Source organism: Diuraphis noxia, unplaced genomic scaffold (assembly GCF_037042655.1).
Source record: "Diuraphis noxia isolate RWA-SAM2 unplaced genomic scaffold, SU_Dnox_SAM2 contig0004, whole genome shotgun sequence".
NCBI lineage: Eukaryota > Metazoa > Arthropoda > Insecta > Hemiptera > Aphididae > Diuraphis > Diuraphis noxia.
The window spans coordinates 6,074,553-6,096,095 of NW_028301714.1; the positions used below are offsets into that span (position 1 = coordinate 6,074,553).

At 28.1% G+C, this 21,543-nt stretch overlaps 4 protein-coding genes across 7 annotated transcripts in view; 2 read left to right on the forward strand and 2 right to left on the reverse strand.

Moving 5' to 3' along the window:
- The window catches only part of LOC149055558 (uncharacterized), an 11,766-nt gene extending 7,225 nt beyond the window's left edge, over positions 1-4,541 (forward strand). The window contains exons 1-2 of one of the 2 annotated variants that reach the window (XM_089226304.1): positions 648-997; positions 2,687-4,541. In XM_089226304.1, the coding sequence (XP_089082430.1) occupies positions 2,728-3,207 (480 nt within the window). In that variant the 5' untranslated portion in view covers positions 648-997; positions 2,687-2,727 and the 3' untranslated portion in view covers positions 3,208-4,541. Of the gene's footprint in view, positions 1-647; positions 998-2,686 lie in introns of those variants that run through there. The other variant, XM_089226303.1, reaches the window with a different exon arrangement.
- Positions 4,542-4,991: 450 nt separating this feature from the next.
- On the reverse strand, positions 4,992-6,798 carry mRpL44 (mitochondrial ribosomal protein L44). Its single transcript, XM_015519095.2, has 6 exons — positions 6,600-6,798; positions 6,295-6,406; positions 5,934-6,191; positions 5,781-5,865; positions 5,391-5,700; positions 4,992-5,308 (listed from the first exon to the last, which is right to left on the reverse strand). The coding sequence occupies exons 1-6, from the start codon at positions 6,652-6,654 to the stop codon at positions 5,082-5,084; spliced, it is 1,047 nt and encodes a 348-aa protein (XP_015374581.1). The 5' UTR covers positions 6,655-6,798; the 3' UTR covers positions 4,992-5,081.
- A 226-nt stretch (positions 6,799-7,024) lies between these two features.
- Positions 7,025-21,543, forward strand: part of LOC107169364 (uncharacterized) — a 28,883-nt gene continuing 14,364 nt past the window's right edge. The window contains exons 1-8 of one of the 3 annotated variants that reach the window (XM_089227417.1): positions 7,025-7,182; positions 7,309-7,475; positions 7,614-7,781; positions 7,852-8,113; positions 8,280-8,588; positions 8,652-8,802; positions 9,015-9,173; positions 9,455-9,586. In XM_089227417.1, coding sequence (XP_089083543.1) covers positions 7,321-7,475; positions 7,614-7,781; positions 7,852-8,113; positions 8,280-8,588; positions 8,652-8,802; positions 9,015-9,103 — 1,134 coding nt within the window. In that variant the 5' untranslated portion in view covers positions 7,025-7,182; positions 7,309-7,320 and the 3' untranslated portion in view covers positions 9,104-9,173; positions 9,455-9,586. Of the gene's footprint in view, positions 7,227-7,308; positions 7,476-7,613; positions 7,782-7,851; positions 8,114-8,279; positions 8,589-8,651; positions 8,803-9,014; positions 9,174-9,454; positions 9,587-21,543 lie in introns of all 3 variants that reach the window. The other 2 variants (XM_089227416.1, XM_089227418.1) reach the window with 2 other exon arrangements.
- LOC107169226 (phospholipase A2-like) lies at positions 11,517-19,753 on the reverse strand. The gene is made up of 6 exons (XM_089227420.1): positions 18,972-19,753; positions 18,109-18,248; positions 14,477-14,616; positions 14,246-14,405; positions 13,955-14,086; positions 11,517-11,851 (listed from the first exon to the last, which is right to left on the reverse strand). Exons 1-6 carry the CDS (start codon positions 18,975-18,977, stop codon positions 11,716-11,718), a joined length of 714 nt encoding a protein of 237 aa, XP_089083546.1. The 5' UTR covers positions 18,978-19,753; the 3' UTR covers positions 11,517-11,715.

Consider the following 21,543-nt stretch of genomic DNA (forward strand, 5'->3'; position numbering starts at 1 on the left):
TTATAGATGTTAGATGTACCTAGATTGTAGATACATATATTAATGATTAAATAAATTTAAATATACCTATTGTAAGAATATAAGAATTTAAAATCATCCCTGGTAATTAATTAAAACTATTTCTGTTCTAAAGTAACTGTTATCATGACCTATATATTGACCTTATTGTATCAGTATTGTTTAATTATATTTTTTCGTAATAAATTGGAAGCCATCAAAATTTTATGAATACAACCAGAAAGCACGGGATAAAAAGTTTAAATACCTCCGGCCTAACTTATTTTCAAATACTCCTTATTCTTTTTAGAAATTTTCAGACATATATTAATTTAAAATAATTTTTTATCCTTAAAATTTTTATAATCTTTTTCTTACGTTTAACTAATATGCATTTTTTATTATTCATTTGTCACGTCTTTCTGTAATTAGTTACACCGTATATTTGTAAAAAAAAAACATCTTTGGCACGGACAACGTGAGGCAGGACAGCTAGTAAACTATAAAGTTTAATAATTAAAAAACTACTCGTTCAAATTTCAATTTATATAAAATATTAAAATTAAAAATAATGAAATCTACATTAGTATGTCACACTCGTATGAAGTGGTCGAAGTGACTTAAAATAAGTGAAGGAATGTCTTTGATTTATATAATTCTCAATGTTCTCATAATACCTACATGACTTAAAAAATTAAACCTCTTGGCTCTTGCCCTTGAGAGGGGATGAGTTGCACTCCTGTAAACTTTTTTAGTAATAACATTTATAATTTTATGTATAGTATATCTGTAATAGTTTAGTGCTAATAGCAATATAAATGAAAAAGAAGTTTAATACATTTTTGTTTTAGATTCTGAAAGGAGCGATGAATGTATTTATTTTATAATGTTGTGTTTTTTTTATGTCTGTGTACACGAAAAGTTGTCGAAATAATGCTTCGATTTTTAACTTCAGTAGCTTTTCCGGTTGGAAAGTAAATCAAGTTGGTGCATTAAGGAGGTAAAATTTCGAAAAGTTTTCAAAAGCACCGGGAAAAACAACAAAAAAAAATAAGGAAAAACGGGAATTTTTACACAAAATCAAATTTTGAGAAAATTGGTTTTAGATATTAGTATAACTCTGAAACAAATTAACGTAGGTAGACATACGAAATTTTCAATGTACATACTGGCATTTTCTATACTTGATAACATTTTCAAAATATTTCAAATCTTTTCAAGTTATTTATAGACATTTGAAATTTACAATCTTTTTAGTTTTAGATTCTGAACGAAGTGATGAATGTATTGATTTTACAATGATGTGTGTTTTTTTTTTAAATTTTAACAAAATACGTAAAAACCACGAAAATTCTTTATATCTAAGATTTGAAAATTTATACAAGATTCTTCGTGAGTTTTTCTAATTTTATGAAATAAAAAATATTTACTGAAAAGTCAAATTAAATATTTATGAGCTTTTGAACTACAACATAAGGTATTCACTCAATTTCTCGTGTACTCTTATTTAAATATTATTCAAAAATGAATAACGGTAGAAACTTGAAATTTACAACATATGTTTATTTTAATAATTCCTTTTCTTGATAAAATTTTCAATATATTTCAACAATTTTTAAGTTATTTATAGATATTTTAAATTTTCTTTTTTTTTAGTTTTTATTCTATAAATAACAATACAATTTTACCCGATGGGTCAAAACAGTGAAAATTTAATTCAAGGTTCCCCATAACTTGATATAATAGCGGTTGGAAAATATTAAAAATACATACGCAAATTTTTTTTTTTTATAAACAATTAAAGTTAAAATTTAATTAATTGAAAATGTACGCATTCTTAACAAAAACAAAAATGTTTAAATTGTATAACTAAAGATTAAAAATGTATAACAAGGTCCACATAAGTAGTTAATTGTGCTGCAAAAAATTAAAACTTTTAACTAACAAATATATTAGATTCTAAACGAAGTGATGTATTGATTTTACAATGATGTGTGTTTTTTTTTATGTCTGTGTACAGCATAACTAGTCGAAATAATGCTTCAATTTTAAACTTTGGGGGTGGTTTCCGATGTAAAAGTGAATATCCTTGGTACATTATAGAGATAAAAAGTAAATATTTTCCAACAGTTTTCAAAAAAATCGATTTTTTATATGGTTGTAATTAAAATACTAATCACTGTAAATACTTGAAATTTTCAAAAAAAATGTTTATGTTAGTGTTATCTATTTACGGTTTAATTTTGAAAAATTGTTGACTTTTTTGAGTTATTTATAGACCACAGAAATTTTCGATTTTTATGAGAATTTTTTTTAAGTGTCGGATAAAAAAATGTCGGATGATCAAAAAAACTTGAAAATTTAGGTCATTATACAATATGAGATAGTATGAGGTATTTGAATCGGTAATATTACAGAAAGTTTAGGAAAATAAACGAGCTCGAAATTCTAATGTTGCTGGCCGATAAGAACGATTACCTATCGTACTCGCTGGCTAGTAACAAACGTTTTCGTCTAGGAGATTTTTAAATTTAAAAGTCTCTGTGTTGAAAGAGACGTTTTTAGTTCATTTGCAATTCTCAATTCGACCAGCGACTACATACACACACGCACATTTAAAAAATGGCTGCTTACCATCGCGAAATACAAGACATTCAAGTCCAATTACTCCTGATACTGCATGAAATAGTTGCAGGTATCACAGATGGTTATTATGAGAAAACCGACGATATGCACAACTGGATCATAGCTCTTCTGCTTGCTATCGCTCAAGATACCATGTCAAGAAATGTCGATCTGTCTCAAGAATCGGAACCCATGGATGTGGATGAGGTCTCCGATGACAGAATGTTCGACACAGAAGGTGCAAAAGATACGGACGACCAGTTGTCATTTTCTGTAGCCAGTAGTGCATGGTCGAGTGGAGACGCGCCGTTCTTCGAGTCGGGGCCCGTCGAAACCACTCCGATTCCGAATGACGGCCCACTCGACGATGCAGAGAAGACGTGTGAAGCTGAAAACGGAATTGAGCCGGCTCAGGGCATTGAAGAGCCAGACAACGGTGAGGTCGTAGGTAGGCTGGACCCGCCAGCAACAACCGGAAAATCCGACCAGCCACGAAGGTATAAGACCTCGTGCTGGAAAGGCGTCAGGCGGATTTTCCGACGTCTGTGTTGCTGGCGAAGAGAAACCGTCCGCGACCCACGTTAGTCTGGCGGTCCCCTAAGGGCCGATGATGTCGTCAGGAAGACGGCGACGAATAGGAGGGGAGGATACGGGAAAGAGCCCGGAAGGTGCACGGCGGTAAGTCACCCGAACGCGTTTCCCGACCACCCACGTAGCGACGGGTTCACGAGCGTAGCGCGCTCGGTCGTAGTTGACGCGCGAGACCCTCTGGCGGCTCGGCGAGCGCCCGGCAGTTACAGTCGCGTGGATCGATGGACGACGATGTCGACGGCACGGTGGTTAGTTGAGGTAACGGCGTGGGCAACGATTCCGCCCCGACCGTACCTACGATGATGACGACGGCGATGGCGACTCGTTACGATGGCAGTGGCGGACACTTTGGCTCGAGGTAAGTGGTATAGAGATTTATGTGTTAGGAACACGGATGTCAGCGGCAACGAACCCGAGGAAACTATGAACGTTTCAGGGTCCGGTGGCGTGCGACTTCGTGGTGACGGTCATTGCAGGACAAAGACGCGGCTGAAGGGTCAACGCCAGGGCGAAAATTACCGATTGTCAAGGATCGCGGTACGTCGTTCGTACGGCGGTCCAATGGCTCTTGCCTTTTCGTCCCGCGGTAAACCCACATCGGCCGAGTCGCTTGTCCGTATATAGCGATCACCGTCCATTCCGCGGCATGCACCAAATCTCGATTCTCTCGCTTCGTGTCCAACGGTATCCGCTGCAAGTCTGTCGCTAGAGTCGTCTCACCGTCAACCATCAAAGCGCTAACATCGCGCACTAGCCGCCGTTGCTTGTCGCCGTCGACCATCGATCCCGCGGCCGTCTCGGTCTGGCCTCGCCGGCTGGACAAGGTCGTCACGCGTCCTAGCAAACTCGCCCGTGACACTCGTCTACCCGTGTGACCAGTCGTGAAACGTTGTGGAGGTGACCAGTGGCCAAAACTGTTACAAATCCGCACCCAATCGCCATCTCGTATCCTCCCCTCCTTGTTTTTGTGTCTCCTGACTGACGTATTTTTTTTTTTTAATTTTATAACTTTTTTTTTGTGTATATATATTGTTGTTGTTTATCTCCTTCTTTAATACTGTTTGTCTCCCCCCCTTTTTGGCTAAATCTTGTACTGGCAACATTTAAATTATAGTAATTTTTTTTAATGTTCTCATTTTTTTTTAAATGTTTCCCCTTTTTTGACTTTGAAAATCTTTTACTGGTAAAAATGTAATAATTTAGCCATTTTGTGCTAATTTTACATATTATTATATCTTCAAAATTGTTTTCCTTATGATAATTTCAATTTTGTAATTGATTATAAATTTGTTAAATTAATAAAAGATAATTTTTGTATACACAAGCAATTTTAGTTTCTTCTTTTTTCGTATTGTTAAGTGTGTAAATCAAATGTTAATGACTAAAAAATCATTAAAAGCTAGAAATTCATAAAAAATTTCTTTTTAAATCTAAGATTTGAAAATTTAATACAAGATTCCTTACGAATTTTTCAATCTTTATCACAAAAAAAATGTCCACCGGAAATTCAAATTAAATTTTTATTAGCATTTGAATTTCAAATATTGACAAAAATTCGTCAAAACCATGAATATTTGCGAATTATTTTGTAGATCAAAATTCATAATATTGTTTGTATTTATATCTACATAAATAAATTTATTACTTTGTTTTAAAGTATAAATCTTTTAGTCAAGATTTTAATATCAGTTTAAACACAATAAATGTTACAAAATCATGGTTGATTGTTTGTCATTAATTTTTTTTTTCAGCTGCATGTATAATAAAGTTTAACAATATAATTTTTAAAACTTGATATATTTTTATTGTGAAACTTAAAATACAAATTTAATTATAAAATCTAATTTGATGTTAATAATTTAATACATTTAATTACTACATATTTCTTTGGTCTGACGAAGTTCAAAATGTGATGGATGAACTGGTAATGTTTTTTGTGACCATTCATTTAGAGATAAATTCCTAGCAGAACTTGCACACAACTGATCCAATTTAAGATTAAATGGAAGTAAAATGGTATCCGAGGTGCCAAATAATTTACGTAAGCTATCTCTTGCAGCCATTTCGTGTGCAATATCTACAGTTTCTCCAAAACCTATTTCCAATAAAACATCAAAAAATAAAAATAAATTTTAAATAACATAATTAATAATGTTCAATGAAAATATCAAACTTACCAAGTCCAATCATTTGTTTATCATTTGGAGTATATAAACCTACTCTAAAGCATGCTAATATTGTATTTTTGCCAGAGCATCCAATGAGTCTAGGTTCAGGAGATTGAATACCATCTCTAGCTAATATTTCTGATAACAGTTTAATAGGTTCATCAGGTTCCCAAAACTGATGCAAGTCCTTATCAGCTATTTGTGTTAAAATAAAATCTCGCACAAATAATGCAGCTCGACTATTACCAGAACTTTCAATCAATGCAGCTATTATAGATTTCAGTACATTAGATAAAGTAAGTTTTTCCACTGGAAAATCCTATAAATAAAATAATAATCAATTATATATTTAAAATAATGTGTCTTATAGGTACATTTGTATTCACATATTATACTAACAGCACAAAGAATCAAATCAGATGTACCAATATGGAATGAGACATGAGATAATGTTTCAATACTTGTTAAATACTTGTGAATTTCTCTGAAATAATAAAGAAACAATTAAACAGTCTTATACCAATACTTTATGTACTCTTTGAGTATACATACATGATTCCTTCTTCTGGTAATCTAGGTAAAACTGTACGCAAATAACGTTTGACTATGTCATCGATAAAATCTGAACCCTTGGAAACTAATTGTGTATTATCAGATAAATTTAAAGTAGGTTGCTCTATACCAACATTCTTTTGTCTTTCTTCCTCACGAATAATATATGATCGTTCGGTTAATGCCTGTTGCAGTAAATCATTATTGAACTCTTCACCTAAACGCTTACTGAATGCATAGATCTCAGTATCATAATTCCTAGATAAAATAAATTAAAATTGAAAGTTATCTATACTTATGGTTATTAATTTATTATTACAATAATTACAATAAAAAAAATAACCAAAATATTAATTCTCACCATTCAAGGAATGTTTTGCGGTGAGCTGGTTTTTCAGGGCCTTGACTATCTTTCCTGCGTTTCAATTCTCTCAATGTTGGACCTAACCATCTATGAAATGATTGTTCGCATTCTATTCAAAAACAAAAAATATTTTTTTTATTATGGATAAAAGAAATTGTCGGTATTGTAACATATTAAAAAATATAAGTTGATGATTGTAATTAAAAAAATATATTAAATATGATCTGTCTATAAATATTTAAGTGAAACATTCACAATTTAAAAATGGATACATTTTATTAATTTTGATTGAATTAACTTACTTTGGGTGGTTTTTAAAACTTGTAGAACGCGGGTAGCTCTACGTAGAGTCAACATTTTTGTAAGATATACCGTAAGTCGTAACAACCTATTTTATAACTGATATTTCAATATTTGATATTAAACAAAAATATTCTTAATTCTTATTTAATCTTTATTAAAATCGCACATTATTATTTTTTATTTCAATTAAATTTGGTTTTAAAATTTGATAAGAATTGTACTACCGCTTATCAGATATCTAAGGATAGTATGGTAAACTCTTTGAATTTATTTTTGATCTTAATTAACCATGGTCATACACCAACTGACCTTAGTTAGTATACCATTGAACTACTATCTATTTATCATAATTCTATTTTGAGTATTTTGTATTTATCATTTCTTTATCACTTAGCAGGAATATCAAATAAATACATAGGTAGATAATATAAAATCTAGAAAAAAATATTGTTAATTGTTTAATAATTTTGAATTTTACTACTTTAGACTTTTTTACTGTTTAGTATTTACTGTTTCCTTGTTACATATTAAACTGTAACTGTTAGTATATTATTCATTAGCTGCTATTTTATAATATTTCAGGTATTAAATAGTTAAAATAAAAATAAAAATATTTGTCATAGTTGGTAACTAAATTATTGACCTAAACTATATAATTTCTTTAATTATTAAATAATGCTACTAATGTATATTATTTATTTATTATAGATAAAAACAAATATGGATGCAGTAAAAAAAAACAGAGAAAAACATTCTACCAAATACTTGAATCTAACTGATTTTGAACGCCTTGAAAGCCATGTTGAGTCTGAAGGCGATTTGTTGATAAAAAAATTATCTTTTAAACAATCTGATAAACATTTAACTCTAGAAAAGTAATATTCGTTATAAATATAGTAAACTACAATAGTTATTTGAATTTTCTTTCTCCCAATAATAATATATTATGATCTAATAAAAATTATTTATTACAATTAAAATTATGTACTGAAATAAATTATTTTTAATTTTAGGCATTTAAGACAAGAGCGTAATTTTATTGCAAGTCATGAGTATGTTTCCATTACCGAAATTACCAAAGGAGAAATTACATTGCCAGAGTTTTGTACCAAAGTCAATGAAGCATCTTCCAATCAATTAAATTCTAGTTCTAACCAAAAACCTTCTTTAAAAGTCTCAGAGTAATAAAAATTATTTTTAATACATTTTAATTTTAAACCTGTGTTTTATATTATAATAACTTTTTTTTAGTTGTATGAGTCGTCATGAACGGGAATTAGCATTATGTGTTAAACCTAATAGTACTGAAACTAAACTTTTAGCTTTTGCATTATCTTGTGAAGCAAATGAAACTCCTAAATTAGATGTACATCATATTGATCATCCAATTAATCATCTTGTTCAAATACATGATGAACAATTTTCTCATCTCAAAGCTTCACCGCTTAAAACTTCAAAAATGATTAGACGAAAACGAAGACAATTACTCCAATCTTATATGAAACCAATTGAGGTGATTTTATCTTGATATTTAAAACTTACCTTTGATTAAGATCTGATGTTTTAACTGTTTTACTATTTATACTTATGTAACTATATAATGAATTAAAAAATATATTGCTAAGAAATAACAATTAATTAATTTTTTTATATTGTATTAATATTATATTTTTAATTAGATATCTGAGAAACCAATAAAACATTACACTAGACCTAAATCTCTTTGGGATTTAAAAGAAGATTATACAACAAATTCTGGTTTAAAATTGTATTCATGTGAAGCATCAAAACGTACTGAGCAGTGCATTGGTGTATTAGAAATGAAAAATGAAGAAAATAAGATTAAAGATTTATCAAGCTCTATTAATGGTCAGCGTTTTGTTGCTAGTGGCACACAAGTTCCAGCAAATAATTATACTAAAATGAATGAAGATCAATTAAAAACTTTACCTTATTTTCAAAACTATAAAAAAGGAATCCCATCAAAAGTAAATATTAAAATTATTTTCCAAAATGACTAAAAGTATGTTTTAGTTTCGTTTTATGTTTAGGTATTGTATGTGAAAAATATTGCCAAAAGTGTTTGTGAAAAACATTTGATATCTGTATTTGGAAAGTACAATAAGTTGCAAAATTCAGACATAGTTTATAGATATATGAAGAAAGGAAAAATGAAGGGACAAGCTTTTATTGAATTTGAAAGTAATTATTGTTTTCATAAATATTAATTTTTATAAGTTTAATTGTTATTATAAATTAAACCAGAAGTAGTAATTTTAGAATCATGGAGGTTCAATTTCGATTATAGAATATAAAACACAGTATACTAGTTTTTTTAAATAAAAAAATATTTGTTTTAATAAATCATTGTGCTTAAAATAAAGACAAACTTTTAATTTACTGAAATTATTTAGACATTGAAGTGGCAGAGAAAGCATTAGAAGAAAACCTTGGACTTATACTTGAAGAAAAGCCATTAATTATTCAGTTTGGATATAAATGATAATTGTTAATAATTTAAGTTTGATTAAAATATATTTACATTTGCAAGTTCAAGTTCATTTTTAAAATATGTAAGTATAAATATTAAAAATAACAATAATTTAACAACTATATTATTTTTATGTTAATATGTTAATATTTGTTTTGAATATATAGAATCATTATAATTTTAAATTTTTAGAAAATATAAAACATTAAATACATCAAAAGTATTCCTAAAAGTGTGCTCTGTGCACAATACTCTTTTATGGTAGTATGAGTATGGTCTTCTAGTTGTTGGTTCAGCTATTACAACTAAAATATTTTAAAGTTTCCCTACATTATTATATTTAATAATCATACATCTCGTTAGTTGTCAGATATCATTGTCCAAGATACACACATAAGTGGTGCCACCTTTTCTTTACCAACACGGCAACACGAGACGTGAGCTTAAGAAATAATGTGACGTATCCTGTGTATCAAGTGCATGTTCTATCATTGTGTAAGCATCATACCTAACTTCCTGATTTCATAGTTGTTATTTTTTTTTTTACCAAAATTCTATATCATACCTCGTGTTACTTATAATTATGATTTATGTTCATAAATGCATCTTTACCTATTTCTTGTATGATTTCATAGTTATGCAGTACCAATAATCTACAAGTTATAGACATAAAACCTCTTATAAATCAATTAAAAAAATTATTAACATTTTATATTAAAAGTTTTTGTAAAATGTCATTAAGATCACCTATATTAAACCCCTTAAAAATGCTTGCTCGACATTAAAATATATCCATTGTAAAATGATAATCACGCTGCATTTTGAGTAATATGCAACTAAATATGTATCGCCGTCATCAGTCCATTGACCTTTGTATATTTGTACATGTTTAATTATTTTATATTAATAGCACAGAATAGATTAAATTCTATTTACTCTATAATCTATTCTGTGCTATTAGTAACTACTGGCTTTTACAATGATCAATTTATGATCATAAGTGTCAATTCACATCCAAAATGTAAAACAATGCGTCGTCACTGATAATCAACAGTCAGGTCATTAGTTAGAAATTTAGAACATACATAAATACATAATAGTGTACAATACTGTTATGGGAGACTGGTAGATGAGCCGGATACAAAACTCAAAATGCTTTCTGTTTTTATATTTATTGATGTATTTTCTGCCGCACCACTAACTTATTTTGTTTTCAATTTTTCATGCAGTCACATTATTGCACTAACTATGCATCACCTATAGTTTAAAATACCAAATTATAGACTTTTGACTTGTGAACTCTGCGCTTTGTTAGTTGGCTTATGATCAATGTTTATTTTCTGACTTAGACCTCAGGTAGGTACTGATAAGTGGTTTTTGTAAATTGACGATTATGAAAATATCAATTATAATATTTGTGACATATTATCTTATATTTAAAACGCTATAAATTATAACATTCTAGTTCTATGAGTGGCGTAATTACAAAGGTTTTTGTGATAGGAGATATGAATATATTATAACCACCGACTAGAGAGGGGAACTGCACTCAACACCCCCTTTTGTACTTACAACTAATTTTGTGTTTAAACATAATGAATTTAATAATAACCAGATAAGTCCATAACGCTCTTGATTTCTAGAAAGACACTGTAATGGATGTGTTAAATTTGAATCGAATGCTATAAAATCAATATATATGAAAAATTATTCTGGGCAAAGACGGTTGTGTTTAAAGTAATTCATTTTATAATCAAGCAATAGGCTTTAAGTAGGTACTACAGTAGATTAAATTCATTTTTGCCAAAAAAAATGCATTCGAAAATATCATTGTGTGTATAAAATATAGTAATATATTCTAAGTTTCAAGTATTCACGAATAATATTTTTAAATAACAGCAAAATAATTAAATCGAATAACTAACTTGTTCTTGGTGTTAATATGGTAATTTAATAGATAATTTTGTTAAATTTTCAATAGGATTAGGTTTGAAGGTGATATGTAAAAAAATCGTAATTAATTAGACTTTTTTCATATGAATTTTCTACATCAGATGAATTAAAATTTATTATTTGTAATAAAATGACCAAGAAGGATCTTTCTCCTATATTTCTCATATTCCCATGTGTAATTAGCCCCTGGCCTCCTGGGTTCTTTGCTTATTTTTTAAAAATTAATGCATTGATAGTACCAAAGTAGTAGATTTCAAGTACCATAAGCTATTGATGGTACCGTGTCACCCTTAGATGGGAACCTCTAAGCTAATCAATAGCCATGTCTAACATAATATTTTCATTCAGTTTCAAAAGATTAACAATGAAAAAAAAATAAACCGTCTATCCTCCATCATTTGTAAAGAGACATCTGTTTCCATAGTTTTTCTGATTATTTGGATGGATTGTAATAAATGTAATAGATGCCAAATTTTGGACTGCATTTTTTGTTTTTGTTTTTATTAGGATAGTTCATATAATAAAAACAGTACAATTACTTAATAAATAGATATCTTTAGAATTCAAATAAATATTACTATGCTTAGCAGTTAACATATTATACAATGTATATTAAATATTAAGATAAATAAAATAATCAGTATGGTAAATTATTTAAAAAGTAAATACTTTCATTTTAATGCATAGTTAACAAAATCCATAACAATTTTTGTGAAAATATTGAAAAGATAATCTGTGGTTAGGACATCCATACTTCTGCCTTGTTGATGGTAATTTGGTATTATTTCAAATCTTTGGATACATACCCTAAAAATATAGTTTAAATTAATTAATTATTATTGATGATTATCTGATAAGTTAAGTTTTAATGTTTAGTGAATAGAACAATGTCATTAGTTTTGAATTTTGTTATTAGAAAATAAATAATAAAGTTATTAGAAAATAATAATAATAATAATAAAAATAATAATAATAAAGTTATTAGAAAATCCTAACCTAAAGAAATCTACATTAGTTTAACGTAATAATTATAAAACTATAATATTAAATTCAGTGGCGTGCCCAAGTGGGGGGGAGGTTAGGGGTTATATCCCCCCCATTGGCTTTTTTTTGTTAACTTCAACTTATTAGAATTACTGTAGATATATATAAACATTTATATATGGATATGGATATTACTTTTAAATATAATAGTTAAGTTTAATGTTTGCATTTATATTAAATAAATAATCAATGTAATTATTATTGTTTTATGTTATAAAATATTGAATCACCTGAAGCTATAGTAAAATAGTAAAATTAGCTAATCCAAAAAACGAATCAATTCGGTTTTTAAATTTTTAATATAAGAATTATTTTCCTTTTGTATATTAATTATTTTAATAAAGGTTATAAATGTTTTTAGTTTAATGTTGTCATTTTGTTTAAACAATAGTGTATAGTGAGTGGCTATTTAAATTAATTCTAATTGTAGAATGATACTCAATATGCATGAATGTACATATGTTTAGCAGTTTTTGTGTTTGAATAACCATGATTAATTTAAATGTACTTTTACTAAAAAATGTATAACAGATATCCCCCCCCCCCCATTGAAATTTTCTGGGCACGCCACTGATTAAATTATTTTTAATAAAAGTATTATCGGTATTAGGTTATAAAAACATGTCCTGGTAAATTTTTCAAAATAATTAAAGAAAAGAAAATTCAGATGTTCAAATTAACTTAACTTTGTATGATGTAAATCCCAGTGTCTTTACCAAATAAGCTAAAGCTACTACCTATTGTTAGTTGCCTTAGCATCAGTTTAGATTATAACCTGTCTAATACAATTGCTTACTAATATTATTGAGTATCAGAGTATAAACTGTGTTTAATGTTCAATATATACTCAATATTAATATTATTTGAAAATAAAATAGATATTTTAGACATTATCAGTTATATTTTGATTTTCATCATCATATTCTTTGTCAAATTCCATTAGGTTTTACAAGTATAACATCTCTTAGGGATAGGTATGAAATCCGAAAATCTGAATTTCAGAATATTTGGATACTCCGGAGAATCTGTGAAACCTGGATTTACTAAATCCAGTTTGACAAATCCGGAAATGCCCACCACTAACGTCTCTATTGTTGTTATTTTTTATAGAGTAAAAGTAAAATACTTGCACTTCTTAATTACCTACACAGTAACTAATTATGAATATAGGTACCTCTTCTTCTTTTCCTTCGCCTTCCTCCCAACTGTTTGTCGAGCATCCTCCTCACGTCATTCTCATATCGCGCTCTATAACTTCAAACCATCTCTTTTTTGGTCTTCCTCTTCCTCTTCCTCTTTTTCCATCCACCCTCATGTTCTTTGCCATTGAAACTGCCTCAGTTTTTTCTCTTCTTAAAACCTATCTTAGCCATATCAACCTATTATCACGCAATTTGTCAACCATTGGAACCACTCCTATACTACCTCTTATATACTCATTTCTTATTCTGTCCTCTCTCGTCACTCCACTCATCCACCTTAACATTCTCATCTCGCATCAATCATTTACTTCTCCATTGTTTATAGCCCAACATTCCGATCCATACATCATCGCTGGTCTTACTACTGTCTTATAAAATTTACCTTTTAACCTGATTGGGATTTTTCCATCGCTTAAAACACTTAATGCTCCTCTCAATTATGAATATACCTATAAATGATATATTAATAATATATATTAAATAGAACTACTGAACATAAGTACTAAGTAGTAAGTGCAAATGGTTGCAACTACTGCTCTAATATCATCTTTAAACACAACAGTCAAACTTTAATTTTCTGTGATGAATTAAAAATGTAATTAATTTTTTGTCATCACAGTGTTCACAGTGTTGTGTTATTCTTAAATCATCCTTGATCTCTTACCCAAATAGACACTCTTCTTTAAAGCACATAACTTTTACTATATTAAAAAATATGACACCCAATGTGTGAGCAGTAGATGTGTTGACTTTGTTTAAACATTGCTGAAACTTTACATCGCATTCACAATGAGATCTGTAATGTAAACAAATTTAAAAGTTGTATTTTTTAATATATAAATATATTGAATCTAAAAAATAAAAACATAATTTAGGTATTGATTTATTGTAAGTATATACATACTATAGTATTAGTATAATAAAAAACTAGAACAAGTGAAATATACCAAATTACCTAGTATAAGGAGAAGTATTACAAAGATTGAAATAACATTGACCAGTTTCTAACGTTCTTGTACAATGATCATGTTCTCGACAACAAATATCTTCTTCATGATAAATTCCCAAGTCCGAATAATTTTTGGCAATATTTCCTGGCCCACACCATTTTGTTCCTATTAAATACAATATTATGTTTCTGATTTTCCTTTTGTTTATGTTATTTCATCCTTTTCATTGCTGTTACCTGGGTATATGAACTCAATATTTTGACATGGACCTCGTTGTGTACCTTTGCATATTTTATAGAACAATTCTACCGATTCAACATACATTGATTCATACACAAATAGAGGATTTGTTTTCAAAAGCACTTGTATTTCATTCCTATAATAAATACAAATATACCAATTAACTTGATACCTACCTACCCACTGCAGTGCAAATTACATAATTGAAATTTAGCACAGTTAGGGGTTGTATAAGTTCATATTAATTATTTATTTATTTAATGTAAAGATCGCTTCCATTTATTACAAAGTTTTAACATTCAATAATTTTAAATTATAGATGGGCAGGTATTAAGAAATTTAGAAAACTAGCTGTACCCACACACATAAGTTATTCTGTTATTCGATTTAAAAGCCTCAAGTGATCTTGATGACTACATAATAAATACATACAAAATAATTTACCAACTCTGAGCCTCTGAACTCTGGAGGGGGGGGCGCTTAAATATATTTTTATTCTCTATACACCTAATCGTTTGTTTCTACACAAGTGTTATACAATTGTAGGTATATAGTATAGGTATCTATATTAATAATAATACTAACTATAAGTAGGTATATAAGAGTTAAATAATAAAACAATTGGCGTATCTGAGGGGGATAATAAAAAATTTACCTCTTGGTAAAAATTTCCGGGGGCATTAAGGTGCCCCCTTGGGTCCCTAGCTTCCTTGACTCCTCGCAATTATGCCATTGGTATATTGCATTTGTTTATTATCAAATTGTAATAAAATATGCTAGATTTTAAGCAGCGTTACGAATCCATTTATTTTAGAAACGGAGTGTTTTTTTAATGACAATCTTGGTAGCGAAAAATGATATCTAACCTAACTTATGTAATATCTACCTATCGTCTATTGAGGATGTTTGTCTGGTAGCGTATTGGATCCAGTTTGTATTTAGGGCTACTTGGGAGAGATTTAAAATAAAAATAAATATCAAGAATATTTACGCCAATTATGTTTATTTTTTTAATTTTAACAAAATCAATTTTGTTCTGATTTTTTTTTAAATCAGAATAGCAGAAAGGTAACCGTAAATTACGAATAATAACTAACCTAATCATACATCCTACTCAACTACCTATTTACGAGTATCTACCTATAGAAAACCATCTGTACAAATTACAAGTATACAGCAAAACGAGTTCCCTGGTTTTTTTTCTCTGTGTGAATTATTGGAGTAAACTTGAACGAAATTAGTAAAATATGTTATAAATTGTTAAAATTTTAAACTATTATGAATTTTGTTAATCGCAACTGCCATGCATGAAATGTTAAGAATTTTGCTATTGTACGGTAATTATATTTTACACGTGATTGTGTTCTCCAAGACAGATATGTCTTCTTTAAGGTTAGTCACTGTTAGAATATTAACACAAAAATATACAACTTTTTTTTGTTTACATACAATATTTTTATTAATTAAATTAAAACTAATATTCAGGTGAATATAATTACTTATGTAATTAAATAGCTTACTAAAATTATAAGTATAAGTAAAATATTTATTCATTCTTCGTTATTAAAAACTGAAATTGAATATTAAAATTTTGATTTTAATTTTCTAAAAATAAAAATATTTTTAGTCCCTTATATGAAGTATATTATTATGTTAAATTTAATTATGTTTAATATACCTATATTTTATTAAAAACATTCAGGAAGATTTTGTAAAAAAGTGATGCTACTCAAACAATCAAACGTGAGACAAAAATTGATAAAAATATATATGATTAATAAATAATATTTAAGAAAATATATGCTCGCGTGTCAAAAAAATATTGATATTTAACAAAAAAACAATAATTAACTATTTAACTACTAGACTACTCTTATAATCAGTTTTACAAATTGGCTATTTTGAAATGTTTCAAAAAAAATTTAAATTCCTTGTTTTCAGTATAGGACCTTCCTTATAGCAAAAGTTACAGTAAATTTTATAAAAAAAAGTTTTAAATATTGATTAAAACAAAAGTTATTTCATCAGTTAGGTTTACACTCAGTATACCTAGCTATTACCTACATAGCTATATAATTATACGCTATTTATATTATATGCCTAATACGAGTTATCTTAACGATTTGTTTTTCTTAATGATTTATAAAAACCACGTCTCAAAAAAAATGTATAAGCTATAATGAATCTATTAAAATATGATTAGTCTATTCCCTATGTACTTATATGTAAACAAAATAACATTTTAAATGCGGTGACAAAATAATTTTTTTTTTATGATTAAAATAATATTATTATTATTTATTTTAATTAAATCGTATCGATATGATTTTGCTATATTTGAAACTATATTGTAAAAAAACACACACTCAAAATAAATAATGGAACCAAGGACATCAATTAGGCTTTTTTAAACTTAGCAATTTCCTAATATTTTTTAAAATTATTAATTATATTTTTTCTCAATTAGTGTAAGCTTTTGAGTAATTTACCCATTAAGTGATAAATTAGTATTGGTAATCTATATATAGCTACAAATAAGATATCACTAAAAAAAAGTTAAATTTATTGTTTATGTTCTGTATTACTACCTAATCAATATTAACAAAAAGTTATAGGCAAAAATAATAATATTAAAGTTTAATAAATATTAAAATAGGTATACATCAGGTGTCGTTAGTTCGTTACAGAAAAAAAATTTGCATAGTCAATTAATTTGTCAATTGTTACGTACACATATTATAATGATTTTACAATTGTCAATTAGTCTGTTACAACTTAACCATGGTGAGGTATATTAAATGCAGATAGGTAACACCATTATAGTATCAGCGTATTATATACGCGATGACAAAAAAAAAAAAAACATAGGAAATGTTTTTTAACATTCAAAATATTAAAATAAAGTATGTTGTAGGAAATGCCATACAATATTCAAGAAATTATCTAATACATAACAAAGAAATATTTGTAATTTTAAATTTGGAAATTAAGAGCAGTTCACCCAAAGATAAATTGTTAATTATACTTGTTGTTACACTGTATTACTGTATACATGTAAACATCCTTGGGTTAAATTGTTGTTTTTATGTTTTTTTTTGTATATTTATTTATATTTTACTCCCTCTCAAGCAGAGAAACACATTATTGTTCTTGTTCATCACGATCAAATCTAATGAAAATGCATATCTTGTCCTCGTAAAATAGATTCACCTGATGAGGTATTATATACACTTGGTCAACAACCATTAATATTAATTAGTGATTGCTCATTCATGAAATTACCGGATATAGGATTAGTATCTAGTGTCTATTCGAGTGTATAACAGTGATACAGATATAAAATCGACGTTATATTAAACATATATATATATAATATATGTATATCAAGATCGTCATGAGTATATTGCATTTAAGGTAATTACTAATTTATTGTACGGTTATGCTAAATTTTCAAAAACAACAGATATTTAATTATTAAATTAGTGACATTTTAATTGAATTACAGTGTAACATTGACCAAACTAAATCAAAATCGTAATCATTTTTAAATCGGCTGTTTTTTCGATATTCAAAACTTATCGTTATATTACTATCACTAGGAACTATTTAAATATTTATCATATTATACCTGTTGTTATAAATTCGGCAAATTGGAGTTTTTAGTGTTACTTCCAATGCTTTTTTTCGTAATTTGTCCACTATAATCAACGTTCCACTGCAGTTTGCTGACATTGCAGCGAAAATCAATAGTATGACAATAAATGTATTCTACAACATTTGATAAGAAATTAAAATAACTAATATTCTAAAAATAATAAAATACAAAAACATCTATACGTTATAAATTTATAACTTATAACGTATGATTAATATAGATATTATATACGGATGTAATTGTAAATTTTTATTTTATGTTTTATTTATATCAATGCCTAAATTCAATTTTTCAACGTGATTTTTTATTATTATTTATTTTTCAATCTGCCATTAGGTACATCCTACTATTATAATATAATATATTAATTATTATTGGGTACATTAAATATTATATATATATTATAAAAACTTATTTTTCCAATTGATTTTTATTTTCATTTAAAAATTAATACTTTGATAAGTTTTTACAACTGTTTAGAAATGCACTTTTTCATACTGTCAAATGTATTTGTACAATTAGATGTATAATAATTAATAATTATCTACTATATGTCTATATCTACTAAAAAAAATTGTTCTTAGAAATATAATAAACTCACTTTTTTGTAACCAAATATTAAATTATATTGAAAATGTTTATAAAATAGGTTTTATTTAACTAAGAAACAATAAATTTGTTAAAAAGATTTAATAATTTCAATTATTATTATCTGTATGGTGTTCTTTAAATAGGTATTAAATATATTAGTTTAACATGCACTTACAAATTTATTTTAATCAAAATTTTTGGAAATTTTATATTTTAAATAAATGTTTAAAGTATGATTATCTTACCTTCATTTCTCTAAGAAATTCATTTGTACATTTGTCATTTTTTTTTCGATTAAATTTATTTCAAATAATCAAAACAAAACTTTTAAGCTACACTTTGATCGTACAACGAAGATGAAAAATTGAACATGTAGTATTTATTGAAATCTTTTTAATTTAATATAAAAATTTTAAAAAAAATGTCTTGCATGTTGTAGTTAGACTATTATTGTTTGGTGTATCTTATATCGGCCCTCTTTGAATTGTAATGAGTTTGGTATGCATCACCTCATCGAAATTTCTGTACACGATGCTCTCGGACACCTAAACCAAACTGTTCGTTGCTTATGGAGTGTCTGTTGACCTCTTGCAGTTGCGGTTCGTTTTGTACAAAACTCAAGGATGCAAAGAAGCAAGCACCTCCCTCCGTTTTTTGGCCTTAGCTAGTTGCATTTATATAGTTATAGCCTAAGTCCTGGCGCGTTGGTGACAACGCGTTGTGTATAGGTTCTATTTATTATTATGATGTCTATTCAAATATATATATTGTAACATTAACACTTATTAGAAATGATATCTCATTATTTTATTGTATTCATAACTGTGACTAATCGATATTGTTGACTCGTTTTGTATTTACGGAAGAAATAAACTAATTCAGCTCGTTCAGAATACGAATTTCGCCAGACATTAATTTCTTGTCTCGACTACCTCGGGCGGGCCCACAGGGTTTCAAAGTTTTTGACCATCATCATGTCTATCTGGTTATAACCATTCGTACATTAATTTTATTCCGAATGTCGACTTGCCGGCGTTCGTTGACCTTCATTCGGCACGTGTCGATTTAAAACTTCTCTACGTTTTTTAACTGCCTAAATCGTAAAAAGTTCAATCACAGCTATATACACATAAAAACAATTTTTAAAAAACAGACCACCAGAAATCGCGTAAATTGAAGTATATACAACACCGGAATTTAGTTGTTCTTACAATACAATACATAATATATGTGATGTGCATACTACGGCGAGTTGTATAGAGAACAGACCGTAATTATTCCATTAGCAAATTATATAACTTTAAAGATTAGTTTATATTAATACTTGGAGATTTAATTGATTGTGATTTTCATAAGAGAATTATGATATCGTGCAGGTGCGGGATACCCATTAGTGTCGTCTATCGTCTAATACGAAAAATGTTGAATAATCTAACACTTAGGATAGATATACAATATGCAGTCTGCAGTAGTAATAAGTGCATAGGTGAAATCATATTATTATACAGTCGTCATGCAGATTGTCATCATTTTCGGCCATCTGAAATCCTATTAAAATAGGTAGGTTCTAGATAGTATTGTATAATATTGTATAAGTCGGTCGACGCGCGGTCATTATAGCGATCAGTGATGATGGTGTGTGATTTTGTGATGGCATTTATCGGCCTACACGTCTTCTATATGTGTATAAATGTATATAGACGAGAGATCTCCACGCGTAATAGTTTAAGGATTTCAAAACAAATCGAATAGAACTAACAAAGTTTAAATACTGCCTAAGTGTAAATAACCATTATACAAAAAGATGAAATATTTTTTTCCTCAGATACATCACTAATAATAATATTTAATTAATTTTTAATATATTGTAACATATAATATGATTTATTAGCATAAAAATGTATCACTGCAGTTTGCATAATCATACGATAGGTAGTGCAATAGAATACAAGAATTACAATATTCGTTTACCTGTATCGTACCAAATGCATTCATTAACTAGTCTAAAATAAAGTATTGAATAAATGCATGTAATATTTACCTCTATATTTGATTTTGAACACGCATTGCTATTTAACAAAAATCTGTTTTTTTTTTTCGTAAAACTCACCTTTCCTCTCGTCAGTCTCCTTAGGTTATGCCCCTCTCGTGGCCTAATATTAATGATATCCAACTATTCCCCTAAATTCACTTTGTTTCACCATCATATCCAAATTATGTCCTTCATTAAATCCTCTGTATTTGTATTCAATCACTTTATATTTTGTACTTTTGAATTTTTTCGTTTTAACTTATTACTGTGCAGTAAATTTAATAACAATAAAACCTATGGGCAATGTACAAAAAAGGGTGATATTATTTGTGAAAACCAAATAGCCAAAATACCGACAGTTACTAGGACCTATTTGTGTATTTAAAACATATTTAGATAAATAATGAATATTAGATACGAATTAGAAACAATTGATAGTATAATAAATCGTTAGAAGGTATAATATTCATATTTTGCATATTTATTAATTTAGCTGAATGAAACGATCGCCAACACACAATTAACATTGAAATTATATTGATTTACAGTACAAAATTTGTCAACACATTAAAATCATATGCTTGTGTAATTTCTTTATTTACATAATTAACTGCTGTTAAAATGTTAACATGACTAAATTTATTTTTCTGATAAATATAAATTATTATATATTATCCATAAATCTATTACCTACCATATTTAATGATGATCGATTTCTTCTCAGATCTCAAATGAGTTGACGAACCAATAAACAATCGTCATTTATTGTTTACGTAATCTACTAT

Bases quoted from the DNA above. Each gene is read 5' to 3' on its own strand.
- LOC107169226 (XM_089227420.1), bottom strand. The intron at 14,406-14,476 runs GTAACAGCAATG...TGTATTTAATAG, and splicing joins TATTGAGTTCATATACCCAG to GAACAAAATGGTGTGGGCCA. The intron at 11,852-13,954 runs GTAAGAGATCAA...CTATATTTTTAG, and splicing joins AAAGAAGAGTGTCTATTTGG to GGTATGTATCCAAAGATTTG.
- mRpL44 (XM_015519095.2), bottom strand. From the start codon at position 6,654: ATGTTGACTCTACGTAGAGCTACCCGCGTTCTACAAGTTTTAAAAACC. The intron at 5,866-5,933 runs GTATGTATACTC...TTATTATTTCAG, and splicing joins TTACCAGAAGAAGGAATCAT to AGAAATTCACAAGTATTTAA. The intron at 5,701-5,780 runs GTTAGTATAATA...TTTTATTTATAG, and splicing joins CTGATTTGATTCTTTGTGCT to GATTTTCCAGTGGAAAAACT.